This window comes from Ahaetulla prasina, chromosome 1 (genome assembly GCF_028640845.1).
Source record: "Ahaetulla prasina isolate Xishuangbanna chromosome 1, ASM2864084v1, whole genome shotgun sequence".
NCBI classification, from domain to species: Eukaryota; Metazoa; Chordata; class Lepidosauria; order Squamata; family Colubridae; genus Ahaetulla; species Ahaetulla prasina.
The window spans coordinates 106,359,669-106,386,896 of NC_080539.1; the positions used below are offsets into that span (position 1 = coordinate 106,359,669).

General features: G+C 36.9%; 1 protein-coding gene across 4 annotated transcripts in view; it reads right to left on the bottom strand.

The window, feature by feature from the left end:
* Positions 1 to 27,228, bottom strand: part of ENPP3 (ectonucleotide pyrophosphatase/phosphodiesterase 3) — a 93,812-nt gene that overhangs the window by 13,524 nt on the left and 53,060 nt on the right. For 3 of the 4 annotated variants that reach the window (XM_058171733.1, XM_058171758.1, XM_058171749.1), the window contains 12 exons: positions 26,785 to 26,894; positions 25,241 to 25,306; positions 23,044 to 23,116; positions 18,892 to 19,000; positions 18,662 to 18,790; positions 18,268 to 18,299; positions 17,092 to 17,219; positions 13,198 to 13,264; positions 12,323 to 12,410; positions 9,327 to 9,496; positions 9,171 to 9,222; positions 6,769 to 6,920 (listed from right to left, as the gene is read on the bottom strand). In XM_058171733.1, the coding sequence (XP_058027716.1) occupies positions 6,769 to 6,920; positions 9,171 to 9,222; positions 9,327 to 9,496; positions 12,323 to 12,410; positions 13,198 to 13,264; positions 17,092 to 17,219; positions 18,268 to 18,299; positions 18,662 to 18,790; positions 18,892 to 19,000; positions 23,044 to 23,116; positions 25,241 to 25,306; positions 26,785 to 26,894 (1,176 nt within the window). Of the gene's footprint in view, positions 1 to 6,494; positions 6,647 to 6,768; positions 6,921 to 9,170; positions 9,223 to 9,326; positions 9,497 to 12,322; positions 12,411 to 13,197; positions 13,265 to 17,091; positions 17,220 to 18,267; positions 18,300 to 18,661; positions 18,791 to 18,891; positions 19,001 to 23,043; positions 23,117 to 25,240; positions 25,307 to 26,784; positions 26,895 to 27,228 lie in introns of all 4 variants that reach the window. The other variant, XM_058171742.1, reaches the window with a different exon arrangement.

A 27,228-nucleotide genomic window follows, 5' to 3' on the forward strand; every position in this document is an offset into this window, starting at 1 on the left:
CTTATGAATAAGCTGAGTTGCACTATTGCTTAAGCAGCTGGCTGAAGATTTTCTAATACAGACAAGCTATTTATTTAACAAATGAGTTATTTTAAGGTTGAAATGTTCTGCTAAACATTGAATAATGTGAATAAAAAAGAGAAAAGACCATCTGAGAAAAGACAAAAAAATAAGATACAAATATAACCAGCATTTTAAGAATCTAAGATGACCTCCCCCCCCCAAAAAAGTCAGGGTCTTCCTGTTTCGATACCATCTGAGCCACATGTCCAAGCTGGGTTTCACCATCCCTTCCCACCCTCGTGTTATTTTATCAGTACCATGAACCAAACAAATTCTGAGGGAATTAACATACACAACAAAATGCTTGTCAGTAAATTGAAAGACAAAAAGGACAAGTATAAAAAGTGGAAAGAGGGGCAAATAACTAAGGCAGAATATCAACAAATAGCCCGAGCCTGTAAAGATGAAGTGAGGAAAGCTAAGGCTCACAACGAACAAAGGCTAGCGACAAAAGAAAAAATAACAAAAAAAAAAGCTTCTTCCAACATGTTAAAAACAAGAAAAAAGTCAAGGAAACAATTGGTCCATTGCTGGGAGAAAGTGGCAAGAAGACGACAAGCAACAGGGAGAAAGCAGATCTACTTAACTTCTATTTTGCATCTGTCTTTACACAAAAGGAAAAAAACAATCCAACCTATCAAAAACAGCACCACAAAATACAGAATAGGATCACAAGTTAAAATAGGGAAGAAAATAGTAAGTGAACACCTGTCTACCCTAGATGAGTTCAAATACCAGGACCAGATGGATTGCACCCAAGGTTCTGAAGGAGCTGGCAGACGAGATCTCAGAACCACTGAACTATATCTTTCAAAGATCCTGGAGCACAGGGGAGCTGCCAGAGGACTGGAAAAGAGCTGATGTAGTTCTCATCTTCAAAAAAGGAAAAAAAAAACAGATCCAGGAAGCTACAGACCTATCAGCCTGACCTCAATACCGGGGAAGATTCTGGAAAAGATAATCAAGCAACGAATCACCGAACATCTAGAAACAAACAAAGTAATAACCAAAAGCCAACATGGGTTTGTCAAAAACAGATCATGCCAGACTAATCTTATTGCATTCTTTTACAAAGTGACAAAATTAGTAGACCAGAGGAATGCTGTCGATATAATTTACTTGGACTTCAGTGAAGCATTTGATAAAGTAGACCATAGGGCCTCTGGTGGCTCAGCAGACTAAGTCTGTCTGCTATTAACACAGCTGCTTGCAATTACTGCAAGTTCAAGTCCCACCAGGCCCAAGGTTGACTCAGCCTTCCATCTTTTATAAGGTTGGTAAAATGAGGACCCAGATTGTTGGGGGCAATAAAGTTGACTTTGTATATGGATGAAGACTTTGTATATGGATATGGACTTTGTATATGGATGAAGACTATTGCTTAACACAGTGTAAGCCACCCTGAGTCTTCGGAGAAGGGCGGGATATAAATTCAAATTTAAAAAAAAAACACCTACTACTAGATAATGTAGAAAAATGTGGGTTAGACAGAACCACTATCAGATGGATTCATAACTGGCTGACCAACCGCACTCAACGTGTAGTCCTCAATGGAACTACATCCACATGGAGGGAAGTATGCAGTGGAGTACCCCATGGCTCTGTTTTAGGCCCAGTACTCTTCAACATTTTCATCAATGACTTGGACAAGGGGATAGATGGGGAACTCATCAAATTTGCAGATGACACCAAGCTGGCAGGAATAGCCAACACTCCAAAAGATAGGCTCAAGTTACAGAAGGATCTTGACAGACTTGAACATTGGGCGCTATCTAACAAAATGAAATTCAACTATGAAAAAGTAAGGTTCTACATTTAGGCAAAAAAACAAAATGCACAGGTACTGTATATGTGGTACCTTGCTCAATATGTGGTACCTGTGAGAGGGATCTTGGAGTCCTAGTGGACAACCATTTAGATATGAGCCAACAGTGTGCAGCATCTGCTAAAAAAGCCAACACAGTTCTGGGCTGCATAAACAGAGGGATAGAATCAAGATCATGTGAAGTGTTAATACTACTTTATAATGCCTTGCTAAGGCCACACTTGGAATACTGCATTCAGTTTTGGTCGCCACGATGTAAAAAAAGATGCTGAGACTCTAGAAAGAGTGCAGAGAAGAGCAACAAAGGTGATTAGTGGACTGGAGGCTAAAGCATATGAAGAACGGTTGCAGGAACTCGGTATGCCTAGTTTAATGAAAAGAAGGACTAGGGGAGACATGATAGCAGTGTTCCAATATCTCAGGGGTTGCCACAAAGAAGAGGGAGTCGGGCTGTTCTCCAAAGCACCTGAGGGTAGAACAAGAAGCAATGGGTGGAAACTAATCAAGGAAAGAAGCAACTTAGAACCAAAGAGACATTTCCTGACAGTTAGAACAATTAGTAAGTGGAACAACTTGCCTGCAGAAGTTGTAAATGTTCCAACACTGGAAATTTTAAAGAAAATGTTGGATAACTATCTGTCTGAGATGGTGTAGGGTTTTCTGCCTGGGCAGGGGGTTGGACTAGAAGGCCTCCAAGGTCCCTTCCAACTCTTTTGTTATTGTTAAGTTCGGGCAATGACGAGGCAGGAGACCATACAAGTGACAACAGCTCTGTAGTTTATTGTGATCCCAGCAAAAGCCAACAGGCAAAACCCCCTCTTTAAATAGTATTTTGGCTGAGGCATCAGCCAATCAGCAACGTGCATTTTCCCACCCAAATTTCCCTCCTAAAATTCAAATACATTACAGTTATTATTAGTAGTAGTATTAGGTGTTTACTGTTAAAGGCTTCTTTCTTAGAGTTTCACCAGTTTGAAGGCGTGATTGAGCTTAACAAAGATAGAAATGCCAGATTCAGTTCAGAAATCTTTGGACCAAGTTCCTCAATTGAAGTTCCCCAAGGTTCTCCAATTCCATATTGCTTTATAAAATGCCAGGGGTTGGTTCTTAACGTAAAGGTTCTCACCTCAGAAGTGGTGAGATGGCAACTGTGAAGGAGAAATCTACTTATTTTTATTTAGTGCCTTATCCTTTGTACAACTCAATACATCTGGAGAACCAGATGCCCTTTTTCATGAAAACATCTTAATATGCATCTGATTAGACTGAAAAAAATCTTTAAATCATTTTGCAGTTTAAAATGTTAAGTATGTTTGTAACAGGTAAAAGTTTGTAGGATGAAAATAACAAAAGCCTGGTGGCTCATCTTGTTTACTTATTTACTACATTTCATCAGCTTCTCTAGCAGTTCAACATCGCTCACAATGTTACTTTAAAATGCAGCTCAAGAAAATTCTAGATGAGGCAACTTTTAATTTCAATGTATTAAAGAAGCCTTTGACTTGCCATTAAAGACACCGTGTTTAGAATTCACAGAAAGGTTGGTATCTGATTTTCCATTGAGAGCTCTATTTTCTAGGAACTTTGTTTTGATTATATTGGACAAGACTGAGTGACACAACAGCTGCTTTATGCTCTGGAAAAATCTTTGTGTTCACTTCTCCATGACATCAGAAAAACTTTCTTGGCTGACACTACGTGTCATGGAAGTGTGTGGTGGGTGTGTGTGTAAGAATATACAGGGAGAGACAGGTTTTTGTTACTCTTTTAGACACATGAAGCCACCAATCACACACTCTTAATCTAAATTGGGAAGTTGAAAACACCCAACTACCTATCCACCCTGGGCCAGCATTTTAAAATGTATTTTATAACATTTATTGAAGAGACTTTTATCTTGCAGTGGATTTGATTTAGGTTCATCATCATCATCATCATCATCATCATCATAAAAAATGTCTCCAACTTTAATATATTAAAAGATGCCTTCAGTTTTGAGACTCAGAAAAGCTACATACTGTATAACTCTTCTATCAAAGTATCTAAAAATAACAAGTGAGACAAATTAAAAAGAACAAAAGAATGCAAATATATTTACTTTTAACACTGTCTATATGTGGACCTATACACTGTATATGTAATATATATATATCAACAACAGTTTAATTCATAATGTCCAGGAAAATGAAACCCTGATCTAACCTTTGCATGGAAGATCCAACCTTAGCATGGAATATATAATACATGTCAATAAGGTCATTATTTTCTGAAGCAGAAGAAGCAATCTCTCTTGATTCAGACCAAGGATTTAGGATTCAGATTAGCCTCTTTTAACATTTGGGAATAATATTAACTTCAAATCCAGCTATCTGAAGGGCACCGGGTTGGGGAAGGTAATCTAAAGTATTTTCTCCAGCTACCTGGAGAAGGTATATTAGCTCAGAGATGGCAAAAGCTGTGTATACAGATTAAATCGCTATATCTCCAATCCAGGCTAGAAAAATCTCCCCTCCAACTCAACCTGGGGATCTCATTGCCAGTTAATGTAGATAGTTAGGAGCTAACTGTTGAATATGCAAGTAGGAGTGAGTCTTACATCAGCCTTCACTCATTGGTCAGCGTCAGTGGCTGACAGGCTGGACAGCTCCTGGTAAAAGGAGCTGCAGCCTCAGGCAGCCCTCAGTTCGTAGTTATTTTTGTTGTTTCTGTTTCCTGAAATAAATGGTTGTTTTACTTCACTACAATCGTCCTGCCTCTCTGTTTGTGTCTGGACTTAACACTAACCAGTCACATTCAATTTAGCATATTCTGTGAATTCAGCCCCTGTGATTAATGATTTCCAAGCCCACAGAAAGAGATTTCTCCAGTTCCATCAAGAAGTGTTAGGATTACAAGGCATGTTGAAAGAACCACAACTTCCCAATCTTGCCTACTCAATTTGGGTGAAATGCCCATACTGAGAAACTTCAGTTCTCCATCTCTCCTCCCAAAGAAATAAAAAAAACCCTGAAAATAGTCATCTCTACAAACTTCACCCATGCTCATCTGTTTTAATGGCATTCATAGATGGATTTTCTTAGAAAGTTTGGTACACTGCACAGACAGCATAGAAGTGGTACATATAGAGGACAGAAAAACATAATAACAGAGAAAGCATGCCCCTCTGCCTTGAATGCCAAAATAATTACACAGGGAACAGAAGCCTGCTTTTCTTTTCTTTATCATAACACCATTGCTTTTGACTGCCAAACCACTGAATGGCTTTTTTTTAAAAAAAAAGGATAGCTAACTACAACAGTGGAATTGCCGCAGCAAAAATAGCAGACTACACTCCTGAATGTCTGCCCTACACATGCTGTTTTCTTTTAACTCCAAAGTACCTTAAGAAAATATGCAAATAAGCAATCTTTAAACATCAGTATGCCATTTTGAGACTATCCGCAGTATCATTCGGTGAATGAATGCTGTATTTGTATATGTTGTATTTTTCCATTCAGTAATATACTGCAGGCTATGATTACCTTGGCACTCTGTGCTGTGGAACGAAGCCCTCAAGATGAAACTTTGAAAATGAGTGGATGACAGAAAATATACAGTTTAGATTGGTTAAAGGCTCAGTAAACTCAGATTGCAATGAGAAGGCCCAGAAAGAGAACTATTGAGCAGTTCAAGAGAAAATAAAGTTTGACAGTTATGTAAAACCTGTTGGAAACTGGAAGGGAGAAATTGGTTTGTGGCTAAAAGAAGCAGACCTCAAAGCTGGGAGATTTCTGTTTGAAAGAAAAATGTTGAAAAAAGACCTGAAGGTTTGATCCTCTGTGGTGGAGAAGATGGCAGGACCCTGTCACGTATTTTTTTTAGTTTAATTTAATGTAAATATAGCATATTTAATAGCATGGAGAATTAATTGTAATAACACCAATATAAATACATTTTCAATATCAGATATGCTCCAAATTCTGCATTTGAAACTGTGTTCACATAAAGAAATATAAATTAGTAGTACCACTAGAGTAAAAATGTAATTTAATGGGGGAAAAGACTGTTTACAAAACTTTTATAACTGTGTATCTATTCTCAGGCAAATTGCTGTGGGAACCAAGATAAACAGACTTTTACTGCCAAAAGGAAGCATTGCAACAATCAGTAGACAGTAAAAAAGATGCTATTGTATAAAAACCTAAAATATAACCTAAAACCTCCCCATACGTGGCTTGTATCATTCCACCACTTTGATGTTCTCTCTTCTGAGCATAATCATTCCTTTCTGGCATCCCACCCTGTGATTGAAAAATCTAAGGTTTGTTGTATGAACTAGACAACTGTATACAATTAAATATGTAATTAGACAAGAAGATTACTTATAAATCTGATACAGTCTATTGAATTTTTACCAGAAATAAACTTGCCCATGTTCAGTAGCAACATGAAGAATGACCTGAAGTTGATGTGATTTATGTATCTCTGTCTCCATCACTATCCACATCTGTACCTCTGCATCCATCTCTACAACTCCCCAAATTTTCTTTTTATATATTACCCTTTTTCCACCTAGACTTTCATTTATTTATTTTTTTACAAAAGGTAAATAAATCCAAAAACTTACTGATTTGTTGACAGTATATGAATTCCATAGTGGCATCAAGATGTCTTGGCTATATGCGCTTATATATTTAGCCTGGTGAAGGAGGCAGTATTTGCTGTGTTGTAGAACCTGGGGTCTTCCATAAGGCAAATTATGAGTTTCAGACTCCGTTTCTAGAATATAAACCATAAATATGGAGTTTCACAATAACTGAATACAATTCTTTCCAAAATTATTATGAATTGCTCATTTGAGATTTATTTTTTACAAAAGGTAAATAAATCCAAAAACTTACTGATTTGTTGACAGTATATGAATTCCATAATGGCATCAAGATGTCTTGGCTATATGCGCTTATATATTTAGCCTGGTGAAGGAGGCAGTACTTGCTGTGTTGTAGAACCTGGGGTCTTCCATAAGGCAAATTATGAGTTTCAGACTCCGTTTCTAGAATATAAACCATAATTATGGAGTTTCACAATAACTGAATATAATTCTTTCCAAAATTATTATGAATTGCTCATTCGAGATTTATTTTTTTTAACCTTTCAGTATATTGGAAAGAACAAAACAGTTGGGAATAACTGGAAAGCTGACCTATTTAAAACCTCACTTTGGGGTTTTTCCTGGCCTATGTGATACCAGAATGTTGACGACTTCTAACTCAACATGCTGAGCCAAACTCTACATCTCCCACACCCCATTCAACACTAGCAGCATTTAAAAGAAAATTGTTGAACCACTGGCAACAAAACCTAACCAAGCTGTTACTTGGTTCAGAAGCAAAGCTCACTGCTCCCATTAGCAGCAGCGAAAGAATTTAAGTGGGGGAACTAAAGGGAGAAAAAAAAAACAATTTGAAGTGATGGATATCTTGGATACACTACACATAAAACTACCTGCATTTATTGCTTTATTTTACTGGTGGCTCGTTGGAACTATACAGAGCGATATGTCCCTTATGAGTATAAAAATCATAGAAATAATTATCAAGATTATGATGTCCAGGAAACAGAATGAATGGACTAATCTTGTTTGGTACAATTGTTATTCATTTCTGCAGAACACTCTGACCTTCAGCCATGCAGAGTTCACCAAATTCACTGATAACTGCATGTCTCTATGGATGTACTTATCTGTGTGAGTCTGCAGCTTTTTCCTAACCCTTTATAGCTTCCTCTTCTCTAACTCAGTGTTTCCTCAAGTGTGGTCCAAGGACACCTGGGCCCCCCCAAGACCCTCTCAGAGGTCTGAGAAATCAAAATTCTTTGCAAAATATTGAAGATATTTACAAAAATGTGAAACAATGCCATTCTTATCATTATTATTTTTCTATTTGTTAAAAATATGATTTTTTAAATTCATTTTAATATCTAATGGATTTTAATATTGTTATTTTTTTAACATGATTCAATAAATAAATGTTCTACAAATGCATCAAGTTTAATTTTTCACTTAGTAAATATCCATAAATATAACTCACGCAAACAAATAGGGGTTCCTCCCTCCACGGTGAGGGAGCTGGGCAGTTTAAAAGTCTGATAAATTAGTTAATTAATGTAGTTTTCCAAAAAGAAAAAGTTCAGAAAATACTGCTCTACTTTATTCCTCTCCCCAAATGGTGATGCCATTAAAAAAAAACTATACAAAAAGACCTTGACATACAATCAATACAGCTTGTTAAAGGAGTTGCACCTAAGTTTACAAACTTTTATGACTTTTTTTGCCATGGTTGTAAATCAAATCATTGCAGTTGTTAAGCAAATTTGGTTCCCACCATTGACTTTGCTTGCCGGAAGCCAGCACAAAAAGTCACAAATGGCAACCATATAATCCTGGGACACTGCAACTGTCATAAATACATGACAGTTGCCAAGCACCTGAATTTTCATCACATGACTAATGGGATGTGGTGATAGTTGTAAAAGTAAGGAAATGGTTGTAAGTCACTTTTTTCAATACTGTTGTAATTTCAAGTAATCACTAATCAAACAGTTATAAACCAAGGACTACCTGTGGTTTCCCTGTGTACAGTAGAATTTACTTAAACTTGGGTCTTGAATAACCTGGGAACTGTATTGTATATAACAGTATTTTTCAAGCTTGGCAGTTTTGTGGACTTCTGGGTGGCTAAGGAATTCTGAGAGTTGAAGTCCTCATATCTTAAAGTTGCCAAGTTTGAGAAACTCTGGTCTATTGGATTTTCTATATTCTAGTAACACAACTTTGGCTTCACTAGTAATATACTTTCATGCCCATCTAATTCACTGGTAATATGGTTTATTTATGCCCAGTGGTGAGTCTGTATAAGATACCTATCTGATCCTGAACATTCTAGTCTCCTAGAATTCTGATAGGAATCAGTGTCATGATTGATGCTGGAATGATCATCTTCAGAGCTTATGATCTGTGTTTGTGTGTGTCTGTATTAAATTTATATAGCCTTATTTGTTAAATTGAATAATTAAATTTATATAGCTTTATTTTTTAAATTGATGTTAACAAATTAATTAATTAACAATTAATTAATAATTAAATTTAGTATTTATACATTTGTTAAATTAATGTAACAAATTTATATATTTGTTAAATTTATATGTTTGAATAAAATCTCTTCTAAAAGAACTAGATTCCCAGATGGGTGCCAGAACCTATGAAACCTTTCACTAATTATAAATGGGTTTGTACCAGACTTACTTGCTTGATTATTGAGGTTTAATCTTTCATTCACTGCTCCCAAATCTGTTATCTGCAAATATACAAATATGGCAAAAGTCAAAACGAAGGTTAAGTATAGATACACAGTTAATTTAGATTAAAAACATACTGAACAGAAACCACCCACAAACTTACTGAGCTACAAGTACATCCTGAAACATCTGGACTGGGAACGGGGCCAAATGGGCATGAAAGAGGAGAAGACTGTTCTTTTGCTGGGATGGGAATGTAGAAAGGATTTTTTAGGAGGTGATTCAAGCTTCCATGAGTTCCATTGTTTGGAGCAGGTTTAAGTTTCAGGAGATCTGTGAAAGAAAAAAATTGCAATTTTTCCAGTGTGCATCAAAGACTTCAAGGTTCTGATGTTTGAAGTTTGGACTGGAGAAAAAGAATTACAGAATATGAGATCTGGAATCTCAAATGGAGAAGTGTCACATGAGTGTTTGATTGTGGTACTCACAATAATTCTGGAATTATATAGGCTATGTTTGAAGACTGTTACAATTCCCACAAACTGAACGAAGCAAGTTGAAAGGCCTCTTCAGGTTTTTCTTAATAATTTGCAAGATGTTATGACTCAGTATGACTTCATCTATTCTACTTTTGTGGTAAAACTACTTTTGGAAAAGAGGAGGCATGCCTATGATAGTTGTAGTTACAGAGAGACCACTCTCTTTAAAAAAATCCTATAAAGATCTACCTCAGAATAATATTTCCAAGAGTGCTTAAGTGGCCTGTTGATACTTTCAACCGGGGTGAAATGCTCCCGGTTCAGACCAGATCACCCGATCCGGTAGCGATGGCGGCGGGTAGTTCAGAGAACTGGTAGCAAAAAATCTCTGCACCCCCCTGCCCCAGCTGAGCTGCGTGATCATCAAGAGTTTTTTTTTAACTTTTAAAAGCATTTTTTTCAGCCAAAAAAATGCTTTTAAAAGTAAAAAAAAAGCCACTGATGATCGCGCAGCTCAGCTGGGATCGTCAGAACCCTTTAAAAGCATTTATTTTACAGTAGCTGAACGTAGCCTCGGCCGATGAGGTTGTAAAAAAAAAAGCTTTTAAAAGGCTCCTCTGGTGATCCCAGCTGAGTTGCCTGATCGCCAGAACCTTTTAAAAGCATTTTTTACAACCTCTTCGGCCGAAGAAGTGGTAAATACCTGACCTTCGGACATTTCGTCGCGAACTGAAGACACACCTTTTTATTTGCGCGGGGCTGGCTTGAATTGAATTTTAATTTTAAATTTTGTAAATTTTGATTAATTTTAAATGGGGTTTTTAGTTCACGGTATATTTTAATTTTTTTCAGGCTAATTTTAAAATAAGTTTTTTAAATTGCATTTTAACTTGTACATTGTATGTTTTATCTTGCCTGTACACCGCCCTGAGTCCTTCGGGAGAAGGGCAGTATAAAAATCAAATAAATAAATAAATAAATGAATCAGAACCCTTTAAAAGCTTTTTTTTCCTCTGGCGATCCCAGCTGAGTTGCCTAATCATCACAGGCTTTTAAAAGCATTTTTTTTACAACCTCTTCACCGGAAGAGGTTGTAGAAAAAATGCTTTTAAAAGTAAAAAAAAAAAGTTGGCCACGCCCAGCCAGTCACATTACCCCCCCACCACCAAGCCACACCCACAGAACCGGCAGTAACAAATTTTACATTTCACTCCTGCCCTCAACTGAGAATGGAGCATGTCCAAAATGGAGCATGCCCAAAAGTTATGTATTTCATTTGCAGATGAAAAAGCAAGAAAATATTTTAAGTAACCCTTCAGTATCTCATTCTCTAATTTCCTACCTCCACATGGTCAAGAGTTCAGTTCATGGGCTCCAGTGGATCACAGGGAGTGTATTGCCTCTGGACTACTACTGCTTTTTTTCAATTTTAAAAGTTTGGTTTGATTTAATGCCTTAGATGTATTATGACTAGTCCATTTCATATGTGTTCTGGTCTCAGTCTACATCTGGGCTGTCTATGTCCCGGCCCATGGGCTGGATGCGTCGTACACTGGCCACACCCATGCTTGGTTTAGCAGAGGGGGGAAAAGTCCCAATACGTTACATGATGCCGCCATGACAATGTGAGTTTGACACCCCTGGTCTACATAGTTTGAGGGACCTAGTTTGCTTTCTTTACTAGAGGCCATTCTATTTTAGGTACTTCTCTTCCAGGAAGTGAACTCTGCATATAAAGTAGGTGTATTGTTATGTTCCATGTATCTAATGTCAAAGAGAGAAAGAGACTGATGGGGATGATTCATGATGACAAAGAAAAGGCAGCAGTAAGGCACTGGATTATAGGTCTGGTTACAGGAAAGAAAATAATACACACAACAGCTTTGACAATAACCATGCTTCAGGGCGTGTTTTGAAATGGTCTGCATATGCATAAGGCATAGAAGGTTTTTCCTACCCAGGGTTGACTTTTTAAACTGGGCAGATACATCCCATCAAGAATTTTTTATGTTAAAAACCTGATTCTTTTCATTACATATCAGGTAAACAGTCTTAGACTCAAGAATGTGGTAGGAATCCATCCTGATTTCCAAACACAGAAGATGGAATTGTGAATTTTAACTTTTGAAAAACGTCTTTTGTTGTTTGTGATTCAGCTACTTTGTTACACTTAATACATAATAATAAACTCATACACCTACACAAACACACACACACACACACACACACATACACACACTGTCATATATATATATATATATATATATATATATATATATATATATATATATATATATATATATATATATATATATATATATATATATATATATATATCCATTCAGGCTTCAGCTTCTGGGAGAAGCACGAAGCTGAAGCCTGAAGATGACGAATGAGACTTCGTCGAAACATCACCAAGACACTTTCAATTTTACGTGGGAGAAAATCCGAATAACCAAAGACCTACATACAAACACCCACGAAAACCTCAGAAAACATACACACACACACACACACACACACACACACACACACACACACACACATACATATATAAATTATATTATTTATGGCAGTATGTTTTCTGTAATCTATGTTTGTTCTTTCAGTTAATTAATTCCATTTTGAATTTTTTTAAAAAAATCAGATATAAATTAGACAAGGTCTAGTTAATACTCACCACACATTAAGTTATAAAGTTCAATATTATCAAAAGATGCCACCTCATTTTTTTCCTTAAAGCCTGGCCCATGTGCTAAAAAGATAGCCTGAAAAATAACAGAAAATAGATTTACCAAATAACTTCCAGTTTTTGTTTTTCATAAATAAAGTCAATGTTAATGTAGCTTTTTTAAAATTCAAGATATAAATGCTGCTAATTTCAGGTAGTTGGCTTCTGAATTAAAAAAAATTCAACTAATTAAAAAAATCCTACTCCTTTACTAAAGGGGACACTCAAAACAATTCACAATTTGCTTGTGCATTTACTCAGGACACCGTGATCTGTATTGTAAACCTTGAATAGTTACACTGAACCTTAGCATTAAGCCTTTGCTTGGGACGTGAGCAATACTTCAGCTGTTTTTCTGCTCAATGTTTCAACATTGTTAATGGGATTAAATTCAATAGAAATACTGTTTTAAGCGCAAGGAAATTACTTCTATTTAGTCAGAGGCTTGGGCATGTGGCAAAAGCAGGCAAGTTCAGAGAACCTACTGCTCATATCTCCTTCCATTACTGTCTAGATATTTTCTTATCTTACCCTCAACTTAGATATATACACATACGTGTTGGCTGCTATGGCTATAAACTACCACATTTAAAATGACGAACAATGAGTGTGGAAAACGAAATTCTCAAGAATGTGTAGACCTTCATGGAGAACTGTAATCATATCTGATTCAGTTGATCATGGTGTCATTCACACACTTTAATTTCCCCTTACTCCTCCAATCACCGTGAATAACTGTTTCTGAGAACTGGGCAATCCTTTTGAATAGAACCAATGTGACATAGAAATAAACATAAAAGAGAAGCGATCAACAGATCTCTTACCTCCATACTTTTAAATTCATTGTCGTAGCCATGAGCACCACCCTTACAACGATTGTAATTTTTATTCCTAAATACACATATGCATAGAATGAATATATAGCAGTCAAGTTTTGCAATTTAGAGTTCTTTAGAGAAGGCATTAGTTGTCTAGAGAAGGCATTTTTTTTCAATCAATGCAATGAAAATGTTTTCTTCAGCAATGGTTGGCTGTTGTCATCGCTTCAAAGAAGTTGTTACTATTTATGAACTATCTCTTCAGTAATGTCCCATGAATGGGATTTATCTGATCTCAGTAATTAAAATTGTCTCTAGAGCACTGTGGTATCATACATTTACTGCAAGATGCCTGGTTGGTTAGGATTCTTTCAAGCACAGACATAAAAATTAGTGTTATTAATGTATCAGCTGATGGAGAAACAAAGGAAATAATTTTTCTAGAATAGTTGGCTTCATATCATGCTTCTTTACCAGTGGTGGATTTCTACCGGTTCGCCCTAGTTCGGGCAAATCGGTAGCGGTGATGGCAGGAGGCTCTGCTACCCACCTGGACGTCATCACAGATGCTCTGCGCATGCACGCACTCACAGTTCAGAACCGGTAGCGAAAGTAAGTGAAACCCACTACTGTTCTTTACACTTACACCACTATACTACCCAGGTACACATATACGGGTATGTAACATATATACATCAGGGGCAGGTTCCAAATCCTATCACTACTGGTTCACTTGTGTGCACACGCGCAGAAGCGTCCTGGCAGGTGGGTGGAGCCTCCCGCCGCCGGTTCACCCGATCCAATGCAAACTGATAGCAACCCACTACTGATATACATGCCATTCCTTGAGAAAAGAATTAAGCCTATACCAGCATGCATCTTTATTATTATTATTATTTATTGAATTTAAGAAACATGTTTACCAGATAAAGGATAGTGATGAGTTAAAAAGCTTTTAACTCTCATCTGTAATCTCCAGTTAAAATATCTTAGATGTGAGTCTTTTCCTCTGTGGTACTGAGGAGACTTGTCCTCATATTTTGACTAACTGCATTTCCCTGGAAATATAGCTTACTCACTGAGTAGTGTCTATTTAAACGCCCTTAACATTCTTCTTGGATTACAATCTGGAAAATAAAGGAACTTCCAGATAGTAGTTTAATGTTCTGCCTCCCTAATTCCAGACATTGATCATTTATTAAGTTGTCATTTTAAGGCTGAGCAATGAGCAGATTTTCATCTTGGCAGTAATTTTATTCTTGAAAGGCTTTAAAAAGGGCTGGTCTTTTCTGTGGTTCCAAAATGAAGCTTGTGTGAGCCACCTGCCCTGACAGTTCAAAGACAAGATGTGACATGTACCACCACTGCCCAAATATGTTAAGGAAGTCTGTGCACCAAAAGACTCAGTCTTAATCACTTTCTTTCCCAGTTCAATCGTAATTAGGATGGCTTTAGAGAGGGATCCCAAAGTGCTTTTTTTTTTTCAAGAGGCAGCTGGACTTTTTGGTTTATCTTGGAAGTCATTTCACTTCTCATCCAAGAAACTTCTTTAGCTCTAGAAGAAGAAGAAAGCACCTTTGGGACAACCATGTCCTGGATGACTGAGAATCTCCATCGATATTTAGAGAGGGATGTTTCCCTAGTGTTAATAGTAGGAGAGAAGCAGAACCAGGTCCCCAACCCTCTTCTCCTAGGTCACATTCTATACAGTAATCTATTCTATACGGTAATCAGTAATTCTGATTACCAATGGAAAGTTAAGTCACAGTGATTTTGTGCTTGATTGTATGCCTCAGTTTAATTTCTAATTTCTAATGTCTATTAGTGTCTAATTTCTTGGTCCTACACATAAATTCCAACATGGAGCTCTTAATCTGGTCTTCCAACTCCAAAACGTTTTCTACCTCTTTTCTTGGAGACATTCTATAAGCAAACAATACAGGATAGCAACTTTTCTGTATTTTTAAAAATACAGACGCTTAAAAATCTAAATCATTTTTAGGTGTAGATGCAGGCAGTGGTGCTGTCAGTACTGCACTAAGGGGCAGTATGTGAAAGACGTGTGCCAATCTCAGCAGGACTTGTTGACTATCCTTGGAAGTAAATGAAATAATGGGCCTGAAATACAGGTAGTCCGTGACTTACAACAGTTCACTTAGTGACCATTCAAAGTTACAATGGCACTGAAAAAAGTAACCTATGAGTATTTTCCACACTTACGACCATTGCAATCACACAATTTACATTTGGATGCTTGTCAACTGACTCATATTTATGACAGTTGCAGTGCCCAGGGGTCATGTGATCCCCATTTGCAACCTTCTCACAAGCAAAATCAATGGGGAAACCGGATTCACTTAACAACCATGTTACTAATTTAACAACTGCAGTGATTCACTTAACAAATGTAGCAAGAAAAGTCGTAAAATGGGGCAAAACTCACTTAACAAATTTTTCACGTAGTAACATAAATTTTGGGCTCAATTGTGGTCGTAAATTGAGGACTACCTATAATGACCAGCATTTCTAAATTCTAAATGCAACACTACCAGAGGAACCAATGCCACGGAGATAGTCATGTTTGGTTATTCAGATGGAAGCATTATATGAAAAGCAGGGCAGAGCTTGATAAACTGTAAGTTGATTCAAAATTGCGCTTCAGGAAAGCAAATCATGGACAATCTACGACAAGTATGTGCTATATAAGTTTTATGATGACATTTCCTTTGGGATTGTAATTGCCAAACTGCAGGCATCCCAACATGATCTGAGCCATGCAACTGAGGGAATTCTCTAAACAAGATAAAAGGGAGAGATGTAGGCTGCCATTATTGTAATAGAAAGTAACATAATAAAGAAGAATGTGGACTTTATAGAGGTGAGATTCCTGCAACAGACACAAAAAATAAGGCGAAATGTCCTTAGAAAATGTCAAGCCTGCACACGGATTACAAAAACAAAGTAAAATACAAACAAAGGAACAGGCAGATTAGCCTTCCATGTTTTGATTTGCAAAGGAAAACATGATCTATTCTGTTTAGGTTTGGTGATAGATTTATTTTTCAGGTGCTATTTAATGCCCTATTTTAAATTTAAATTATAACAGCCTTTTGGATATATTAAAGACTTATCAAGTTTTCAATATTAAATAATACCACAATCGTGAATTTCTTTGTCTAATTTCTTTTGGAAGGTTTTTTTTTCCCACCAAGAAACAAATCCTGTTTGGAACATCTGGTTTCATCTCCAGCAACAACAAATTTCTCCAGAAATAAATCACAGCTATAACATTAAGAGGTTGCCAATGCCTTTCTCAATAATCATGCTGGATGGGGGAATAACAGGCACTATGCTTCAAAAATCTGAAATATACAAGATTAGTATACCTTGTTATAGAAGAAGAGATATTTTTCTGAGATTTATCTAATAAATCTCTTGCATTATGAAACTTTGCCACATGTTATTATCTAATTCACTTTTTTGGGACCTATGATCTAATTCACTTTTTTTGGACCTACTAAGCAATGAAAGGAAGCTAGTACCTCAGTTTTTTGGAAAATAACAGGATGTTATAACATAATAATTCTTCTGAATTGGCTGGAAGTACTCCACAATTACTCAATAAGAAAAGTATATGTATTTCCTTGCAGATATTCATATTTTGAATTATCACTTTTTCTACTTATTCAGGAAATGTACACTTTCATTATAACTACTGCTATCAAGTAGATAATAAAAAAACATTTGAAATCAAGTAGATAATAAAAATAAAACTTCTCCATTTATAAGTAAATGTACATATTAAAAATAACATGTTGCTGCCTTCTTACAGTACATCTAAAACTGGCCCCATTTTATCTTTTAATAAAAAGCTAAGCGATGTTGGTCTTTATACAATACCTCACAGCCAACCACTTTTGATCAACCATCAGATTAACTTTGTCAATACGAACGTTGTTAGCATAGTGTAGTCTCTTTGGAAGGTCTTTGGCCAAGTAAGCTTTAAAGTGCTGTTTTGGCTTTTGGCACTGAAAAGGTGAAAGTGAAATGATAAGTTTTGCAGCATCACAGAATTAAAAAATAAAATATGAAAAAAAAACATGTTTTCAATGCAACTATCACTGTGTTGTCGATCTTACTTTCATGTAGTAAGGTAGTCCAATTACCAAGTGCCCGAAGTGTAGTCATGTGACCATGGGGTGCTAGGTCACAAACTCAGGGAACCAGGTTAAGAATATGTAAATTTCAAGCTGTTTCAGAAGGTAAATGATTCATTAATCATTCAAAACTTCTCCATCCTCTAAAAATCACAATAACAGATCTTAAGAATTGTTTTTTTTTCTAATGTAGACTGAATTTAGGAATTTTAGCTTTACATCTTATTTATTTATTTATTTATTTATTTTGTCATAACAATATATGTAGGTATCATACAAAAAGATTATATAATATATAAACACATATCTATCACATATGACAATTATGTGAAATTGTCAATAATATGAACATTAAAGAAAATAGTGTAATTTACTTTATCTTCTATAGGATGGTTACCTTTTAAAGTGAGAATAAGATACATTCACTTCCAAATGTTAGGCATCACTGGACAAAATATCTTACAGTGAAACCCCAAGAGGACCCACCAACTATATGACATGGACTTAAACATGACAAGCTTTCTGAAAATTTAAAAGCGTACTACATGCAATTTTTTTTCAGGTTCAAGACAAGAAAGCAAAGAGCATGATAATATGCTGTAACATTACCTTTGGTGAAAATGCTATATAATGGCACATAAGATGAACAGTAACTAACTGGCCCAATTCAATTGATGCAATATCTAAATTGGTCCTAGAGGTATGAAAACGAAACACAGCCAGGTCTATTATGAAGCGATGCAAGATTCAGAATCTTTCATCTAACCTTCATTAGTTCATAACCTCCATTCAGTTCTATGCATCGCCTCTCTCAAAGAAAACTAACAATGTGCTAAAGAAATTATATTTCAGTAGTGATGCCTTCACAAAATGATTGGATAATAATCATTAGGAAGAAAAAGAATAAAAATATACTCACCGTAAGTTTTTTAACAATTGCTTCAGAATCAACTGTTTGGAAGAAGAGAAATGTTATGCAGTATGTATAATGTATTACTTTCAAACATTAAACTATCAATTTGTCTTCTTCAAATATGGTGCATCAAATCCATGGTAGTTGTATTTTTACAGTATTAAGCCTTTTTAAAATATTTGTCCAATGGTATTTTCAATTGTTGGCTTTAGCTTCCATCTGAAAACCACATTTACAGTATTCAAATTTTAGCGATGAAATTTCTGGGATTCAAGCATCTTAAACTCCTGTGGGTGGCAGGTGACATTGCTCTAAGCAAGGAAGATGCCCTAGAATTGAATGTTCTACAAAGCCTCTCCCTTAAATTCCACAGTTTTATAAAGTTGTGGTCCAAACTTACATTTAAAAAAGTCTTTTGGAACATTTTTTGATCGAATACGAGGTGCTGGACCTTCATACATAAAAAAATCAATTGGATTAAAATAATCGGCCATGTATTCCACCCGGTTACAGGATATTGCCTCCATGCCTAAAGAAAGGAGAAAAAAATGGTAGGTAATTGAACAAATATTGAATTCCCAAGGTTGACAAAGCTCTTTATTAAAAGAGTGAAGCATAAAGCAACGTTACCATGATCAGCCAGAAGGATAAGATTGACACAGTTATGCAGATTCCTTTGCTTTAGGCCTTCCATCAACATTCCCAGGATCCGATCTGCTATTAGTAAAGTCTTAATTATCTATGCCAAAGAGAAAAAGGGTAAGTGGCATCTTATCAATGGCGGGTTGCTCCCGGTTCGGTCCGGTTCTTGCGAACCGGTAGTAATGGCGGTGGGAAGTTCCGCCCACCCGCCCCAACATCATCACTGACAATCTGTGCATGCACACACATGCTCCCATTGCAAACCGGTAGTAAAGTTAAGTGGAACCCACCCCTGCATCTTATCACACATGTTAAATCAAAGGTTGCAATCAGGTCTATCACAATAGGATAGGATAGGATAGGATAGGATAGGATAGGATAGGATAGGATAGGATAGAATAGAATAGAATAGAATAGAATAGAATAGAATAGAATAGAACAGAATAGAATAGAATAGAATAGTTTTTTATTGGCCAAGTGTGATTGAACACACAAGGAATTTATCTTGGTGTATACACTCTCAGTGTACATAAAAGAAAAGATACGTTCCTCAAGAATCATAAGGTACAACACTTAATGATAGTCATAGGGTATAAATAAGCAATCAGGAAACAATATCAATATAAATCATAAGGATACAAGCAACAAAGTTACAGTCATACAGTCATATCTTCACAGCCCACTTTTTGACTTGAGCAGTATACAGGTCCTCAATGGAAGGTAGGCTGGTAGCAATTTTTTTTCCAGTTCTAATTATCCTCTGAAGTCTGTGTCTTTCTTGTTAGGTTGCAGAACCAAACCAGACAGTTATAGAGGTGCAGATGACAGACTCAATAATTCCTTTGTAGAACTGGATCAGCAGCTCCTTGGGCAGTTTAAGCTTTCTGAGTTGGCACAGAAAGAACATTCTTTGTTGAGCTTTCTTGGTGACATTTTTGATGTTAGCTGTCCATTTTAGATCTTGTGATATGGTAGAACCTAGAAATTTGAAGGTCTCTACTGTTGATACTGTGTTGTCTAGTATTGTGAGAGGTGGAAATATGGAAGGGTTTCTCCTAAAGTCTACCACCATTTCTACGGTTTTGAGTGTGCTCACTTCCAGATTGTGCCGGTCACACCACAAGGCTAATTCAACCTCCCGTCTGTATGCGGATTCATCATTGTCTCGAATGAGACCAATCACTGTTGTGTCATCTGCGAACTTTAGTAGTTTAACAGATGGATCTTTAGAGATTCAGTCATTGGTATACAGAGAGAAGAGAAGTGGGGAGAGCACATGGCCGGAGGGAGGGTCAGTGCTAATTGTACAGGTTTCTGATGTGATTCTGCTTAGCTTCACCTGCTGCTTCCTGTTTATTAGGAAGCTTATGATCCACTTACAAGTGTGTTCAGGTACCTGTAGCTGGTTTAGCTTAGTTAGAAGAGTGTCTGGAATGATGGTGTTGAATGCTGAGCTAAAGTCTACAAAGAGGACCCTTACATAGGTCTTTGGAGATTCAGGATGCTGTAGGATGTAGTGCAGAGCCATATTAACGGCATCATCTGTTCATCTATTTGCTCAGTATGCAAATTGCAAGGGGTCTAGCAGCGAATCCATGTTAGTTTTCATGTGGGACAGCACTAGCCTTTCAAAGGTTTTCATGACTACAGATGTTAGAGCAACTGTAGTCATTCGGTTCCTTGATGGTGGGTTTCTTCGGCACTGGGATGATAGTAGAGCATTTGAAGCAAGAAGGAACATAGCACATCTCTAGTGATTTGTTGAAGATATGGGTGAAGATGGGGGCCAATTGGTTAGCACAGACTTTTAAGCAAGAAGGAGTTATCTTGTCTGGGCCTGGAGCTCTTCCTGGCTTTTGTCTGTGAAATAGGTCTTGCACTTCTTGGCTGTTATTGGTGTGTCTGAAATGGAGGTTGTAGAAATAGGTGGCTGTGGTTTCCTTTCAAACCTGCAGTAAAACACATTCAGGTCATTTGCCAGTTGCTGATTTATTTCAGCCTGGAAAGGAGGTTTGCCATAGCTGGTGATATTTTTAAGAGATTTCCACATGTTTGCTGGTTCATTTGCTGAAAACTGATTCTTTAGCTTTTCAGAGTAGCTTCTTTTTGCTGCTCTGATCTCCCTTGTTAATATATTTCTGGCCTGATTGTACAGCATTTTATCACCTTTTCTGTAGGCTTTCTCTTTGGAATGACGTAGCTGCTTAAGTTTAGCTGTGAACCAAGGTTTGTTGTTACTGTATATTCGCAAGTTCCTGGTCAGTACACATAGGTCTTCACAGAAGCTGACATATGATGTTACAGTATCTGTGAGTTCATCCAGGTCTGCAGAGGTATCTTCAAAAATATTCCGATCAGTGCAGTCAAAGCAAGCCTGTAGCTTTAACTTTGCCTCCTCAGTCCAAGTCTTCACTGTTTTAATTGTTGGTTTTGTGGCATTAAGTCTTTGCCTGTAAGCAAGTACACGGTGAATTATGCAATGATCAGAGTGTCCTACAGCTGCTCGTGGTAAAGACCGATAAAAATCTTTTAGTGTTGTGTAGCAATTGTCTAAAGTATTCTTGCCTCTGGTGGGACAATTGACATGTTGAAAGTATTTTGGTAGCTCTTTCCTTAAGTTTGCCTTGTTTAGATCTCCCAAAATAATGGCCAGTGAATCGGGGTATTTGGCTTTAGCCTCCTAATTTGGTCAGCTTGAGTTCGTAATCCCTTGTTTACACAGGCTTGTGTTGGGAAATAAACAGCAATTAGAAAAAATGAGGAAAAATCACAAGGTGAATAGTATGGTTTGCAGTTGATAATTAATGTCTCTAGGTTTTCATCACAGAATTTATATATTATAGTTATATCCTGAGACTAGCTGTTGTTGATATATAAGCATAAACCTCCTCCCTTCTTTTTACCAGGTGTTTCTGCAATTCTGTCTGATTGTTGAATCTGAAACCCTGGGATATGCAGGCTGCCATCTTCAATTGATTCATTTAACCAGGTTTCAGAGAAGCATAGGGCTGCTGAATTGTAAACATCAGAATTGTATCCATTTAAAAGGAGTATTTCATCCATCTTATTAACAAGTGAACATACGTTGGTTTGGAAAATTGAAGGCAGGGTTTTATTTCTCCTATTACTTAATCTGTTTAAAATTCCCACCCTTTTACTTCAATAAACAATACAATAATAAAGAGAAATCATTTTTGGGTTACAGGTGACTACATTTAGAAAAGTAGTAAACATTTGTATGCATTATATTCGTCAGAGTAAAATTTAAGTCATCCCCACCCACACCCAGCACAATATTTACATAATTGTCCTACATTGTCCAGTAATTATTTTATTGTTTATTTTAGGATAATAAATATTAAATAATTAATATGACAAAAATAAAAATAGAGATATAGAACATGACTTGCAAATTGACATATACTTTTGCCTGCTTGTATCCTTATTATTTTTCTCCTGTTTCCTGAGTTGTTGTGCAATGTAGTGCATCACTTCCTAGAGGCTCAGACTATGAGAGGACTACCTATAAAACCTAAATTACGAACACAATTGAGCCCAAAATTTCTGTTGCTAAGTAAGAAAGTTGTTAAGTTTGTTTTGCCCCATTTTACGACCTTTCTTGCCACAGTTGTTAAGTGAATCAGTTCAATTGTTAAGTTTCTAAAAAGGTTGTTAAGTGAATCTGGCTTCCTTAGATTTTGACACTTTGTTTGTCAGAAGGTCTCAAAAGACGATCATATGACCCAGGGATACTGAGACCATTATAAAATATGATTCAGTTGCCAAGGGTCTGAATTTTGTTCACCTGACTATGGGGATGCTACAATGGTTGTAAAGTGCTCATAATCACTTTAAGTGCTGTTGTAACTTTGCACGGTCACTAAATGAACTATTGTAAGTCAAGGTCTACCTGTACAATCCAATACTGTACTGTACTTAAAAATACTGTTTGGTGTTTAATGTGGAACAACTCAGCTTTTACATATATTATTCTACCAGCATTTTTACGTCTAATAAAGAAAAAGAACATGTGTCATTGCTACCTTTTATCTATGATATATACCAGCCAAAGTTTAACTTAAGCCCCACTCCTTTAAATACAGAATGAGGGTGGGAGAGATAGAAAAATAAGATGCTTACTTCTGCACTAACAGGCCCAAATTTATGTCCAGTTGAGTCTGGCTCCTCAATATACAATGTAGAGAGGTCTGGCCTGTAGATTAAAAAGAAAGACCATTACTTTTAAAAAAATTCATCTCATTCAAAGATATATTATTAATTAACATGTTGCCCAGATAGTTTGCAACTCAGTGGTGGCTGCTATTCTCTCCTAAAAGTTCAGAATCAGATCAAAATCCAAACTAGCTAGGAGAGAAAAGAATAGGAGAGGAAATTATTGAAAACAAAGGACAACATGGAGAAAACATCCCCAAAACCAGAACGCTGCCTGGATTGTTTTCTCTCATTCTGGTGTCAGTTCTGGAAATGGAAGAATGGGCAGAAATCAGGATAACTACAAGATGGCAGGTGGTTAGAGGTTTTGGTACCTCTTTCTGTCATCCAGTGATTAGCAAGATTTTTGTTGCAAAGTCGTGTCCAACCCATCGTGATCCCATGGACAACGTTCCTCCAGGCCTTCCTGTCCTCTACCATCCTCTGGAGTCCATTTCGGTGACTCCATCCAACATCTCATTCTCTGTCGTCCCTTTCTTCTTTTCCCCTCAATCTTTCCCAGCATTAGCCTCTTTTCCATTGAGTCCTTCCTTCTCATTAAGTGACCAAAGTATTTCAGTTTCATCTTCAGGATCTGACCTTCTAAGGAGCAGTCAGGGTTGATCTCCTCTAGGACTGACTGGTTTGATTGCCTTGGAGTCCAAGGGACTTGCAGGAGTCTTCTCCAGCACCATAATTCAAAGGCCTCAATTCTTTGGTGCTCAGCCTTTCTTATGGTCCAACTTTCACAGCCATACAATGTAACTGGAAAAACCATAGCCTTGACTTACACACTTTTGTTTTCAGGGTGATGTCTCTGCTTTTTAGTACACTGTCTAGATTTGCCATAGCTTTCCTCCCCAGGAGCAAGTGTCTTTTAATTACTTTGCTGCAGTCCCCATCTGTGGTGATCTTGGAGCCCAGGAAAATAAAATCTGTCACTACCTCCATTTCTTCCCCATCTATCTGCCAGGAATTGAGAGGGCCGGATGCCATGATCTTAGTTTTCTTAATGTTGAGTTTCAAGCCAACTTTTGCACTCTCCTTCTTCACCCGCATCAAGAGGCTCTTTAGTTCCTCTTCGCTTTCTGCCATTAGAGTAGTATCATCTGCATATCTGAGCTTGTTGATATTTCTCCCAGCAATCTTAATTCCAACTTTTGATTCATCTAGCCCTGCCTTTCTCATGATGTGCTCTGCATATAAGTTAAATTTCTGACATCAACACAATTGAACGTGTCCAGAAATATTTTACAAGAAGAGTTCTCCGCTCCTCTGAAAACAGCAAAATACCTTATACCACCAGACTTGAAATCCTGGGTTTAGAAAACTTAGAACTCCGCCGACTCCGACAAGACCTGTGCTTAACACATAGAATCATCTATTCCAATGTCCTTCCTGTTGAAGACTACTTCAGCTTCAATCGCAATAATACAAGAGCAAACAATAGATTTAAACTTAATGTTAACCGCTTCAATCTTGATTGCAGAAAATATGACTTCTGCAACAGAGTTATTAACACTTGGAACACACTACCTGACTCTGTGGTCTCTTCTCAAAATCCCAAAAGCTTTAACCAAAAACTGTCTATTATTGACCTCACCCCATTCCTAAGAGGACTATAAGGGGCGTGCATAAGAGCACAAAAGTGCCTACCGTTCCTGTCCTATTGTTTCCTTTCATTATATCAAATTAATATAGTTATTCATACTTTTGCTCATATATATGCTTATATGATATGTAGTTATTTTATGTTGATGCTTGTGTATATTGTTGAGACAAAATAAAATAAAAAATAAATAAATAGGCAGGGTGATAGTATGCAGCCTTGCCGGACTCCTTTCCCAATTTTGAACCAATCAGTGGTTCCGTGTCCAGTTCTCACTGTTGCTTCTTAACCGTCATATAGGTTTTATAGCAGATTTTTGTAGTTCAATTCAAGTCACCTCAGAGGAAATGCAAGACGATGGCAACATTTAGTTTTTAAAAATTTAAAAATTGGGGGGAAGGAGCGGATGACAGTTAGAGAAACCATGCTTCTTAGCCGACAGCATATAATTAGCTGCCTTGCTTAGCATTTTATAAGAACAGAGAATGTTGTTTCATAAGCTTTCGTTGCTATTACCTCTCAGCTTTGGGGCGATCTAGCCATTTTAGCACCTCCATAACTCTTGCTTCAAACGGAATTGATCTACAAGGAATAAAAATATTATTTAGAAGGAGAGCATCATGGTGACAAGGATAATTTTTTTTTAGTGGGCATGTCAACAACATGTTTTTATGCCAATAGCAAGTAAGACAATCAGCACTTTCCAACCTTCCCGTTATGAAATATTGGTTAATTTTTTTGTGAGTGACAGACATCTTTCTGTAGAAATGCTTTTATAAAGTAAAAACCAAGTTGATAATTGCAAATACAAAGCCCCAACTAGGTAGACTTGCAAGTTGCAATGTGAACATAAATCAAATGTAAACACTGTAGTAAGAGTAAATGCTGCTGTAAATGTAACGCATACAAAAAGGGCCAAAGCAAAACATAATCTCTTCCAATTTCCTGCAATATTCAAGGCATGAATTATTCTTCTCATGAGGCCCTCCTGTTCTCTTGTTTGGGATGGAGTCAGCAGAACATGGCAGGAAGGAGGTGAAAAATGATTTCAAAATGTCAAAGCAAACCAGAGATATTCTGAGTCCATCCTCAGTGCCCTGAATTTCTCACCAAAATAATATCACCACTTCGAATATCCAGTATTCTACGTCATGCAATATTTATAAAACAGCTACACTGGAATTATAAGCATGTCAGTATTGAGGTGGAAAGCCCATTGAATAAAGTAGAACAGAAGCTGTATTTTTCCTAGCATATTTAATCTGAAGACTGACCCTTCAATTAAGCAGAGTGAGAAAATATCTCAACCAGCAGGAGGCAGCAAGATGTCAGAAGTGAGAGATGCCATTTCTCCCACACCCTCTCAGTTACCCAATGCCCTTCAAGCCAACAGAACATTTTTATGCTAATACGAGGATAGAAAAAGGTGCCAACCATCTTTTAGGCAATTGTTGCATATGACAGAAGAATGAAAAGTGTCCCTCTCACATTCTTCAAACCCAGCCTGATATATGTTCCCTTTAGGTATTACTACAAAGATATCTGAATGCAGACATTATTTAATGTGTGGGAATGGAAAGGACCATGCAGATCTTTGAAGAGATACTTCCCTTCAGTGGCTACATCAGTGGTAATCAACCTGGTCCCTACCGCCCATTAGTGGGCATTCCAGCTTTCATGGTGGGCGGTTGTCTGATACTGAAGCACTTTCCTTTTTTTTTAATTTTACTACTAACAGAGATACAAAAGTAGGCGGTAGGTATAAAAAAGTTGACTACCCCTGGGCTACATGAACAAAGCACGCATTCGAATCAACCATAGCAATGTCTGTGTAATCATTAGTAGTTGAGCTTCAGTCAAGGATATCATTCTTGGTAAAGGCTTACTAAATAATGATTTAGAAACTGTAAAATGAATGAAGCATCAGTCCAGTACCAGTTTTCCATTACTGCAATACATTTTCCCGCGCTTCAGATGTCCTATTGATTAAAAAAAATATATTCGCATAAAGAAATCTGTAGCTGATAGAACCAATTTATTTTTTTCCATCTTTAACTCACTTGTTATAAACTTTGTAGATAGTTGGGTCAGATCCATTTATTTTTGCTTCAGATCCAGGCCAAAAGTAGGTGGCTGCTTTCAAACCTTGATAGATTGCTGTATTCCAAATCTGCAATAAGTGTGCACAGAATCAGTATCTTTAAAAAATGAGCAAACTGTAAAACCTCACGTCTAAAGGTCTCTACAGGCAGTTCCCAGATTAAGAATGTCCAATTTAAAGAGAACCTCTGGATACTAAGAGGACTGTCTGTTACAAAATGGGAGAGAGTTAACCTGTTACAATAGTTAAAATGCAGACAACTGTTAGCAGCATGATCTGACTCAAAATAGTGGATGGTGTTAAGTTTGGGAAGTAACGAGGCTGGAGACCAGGGTAGTGACAACAGCTCTTTAATATATGGTGAACCCAGCAACCGGGCTGGGGAAAAACCTCTCCTTATATA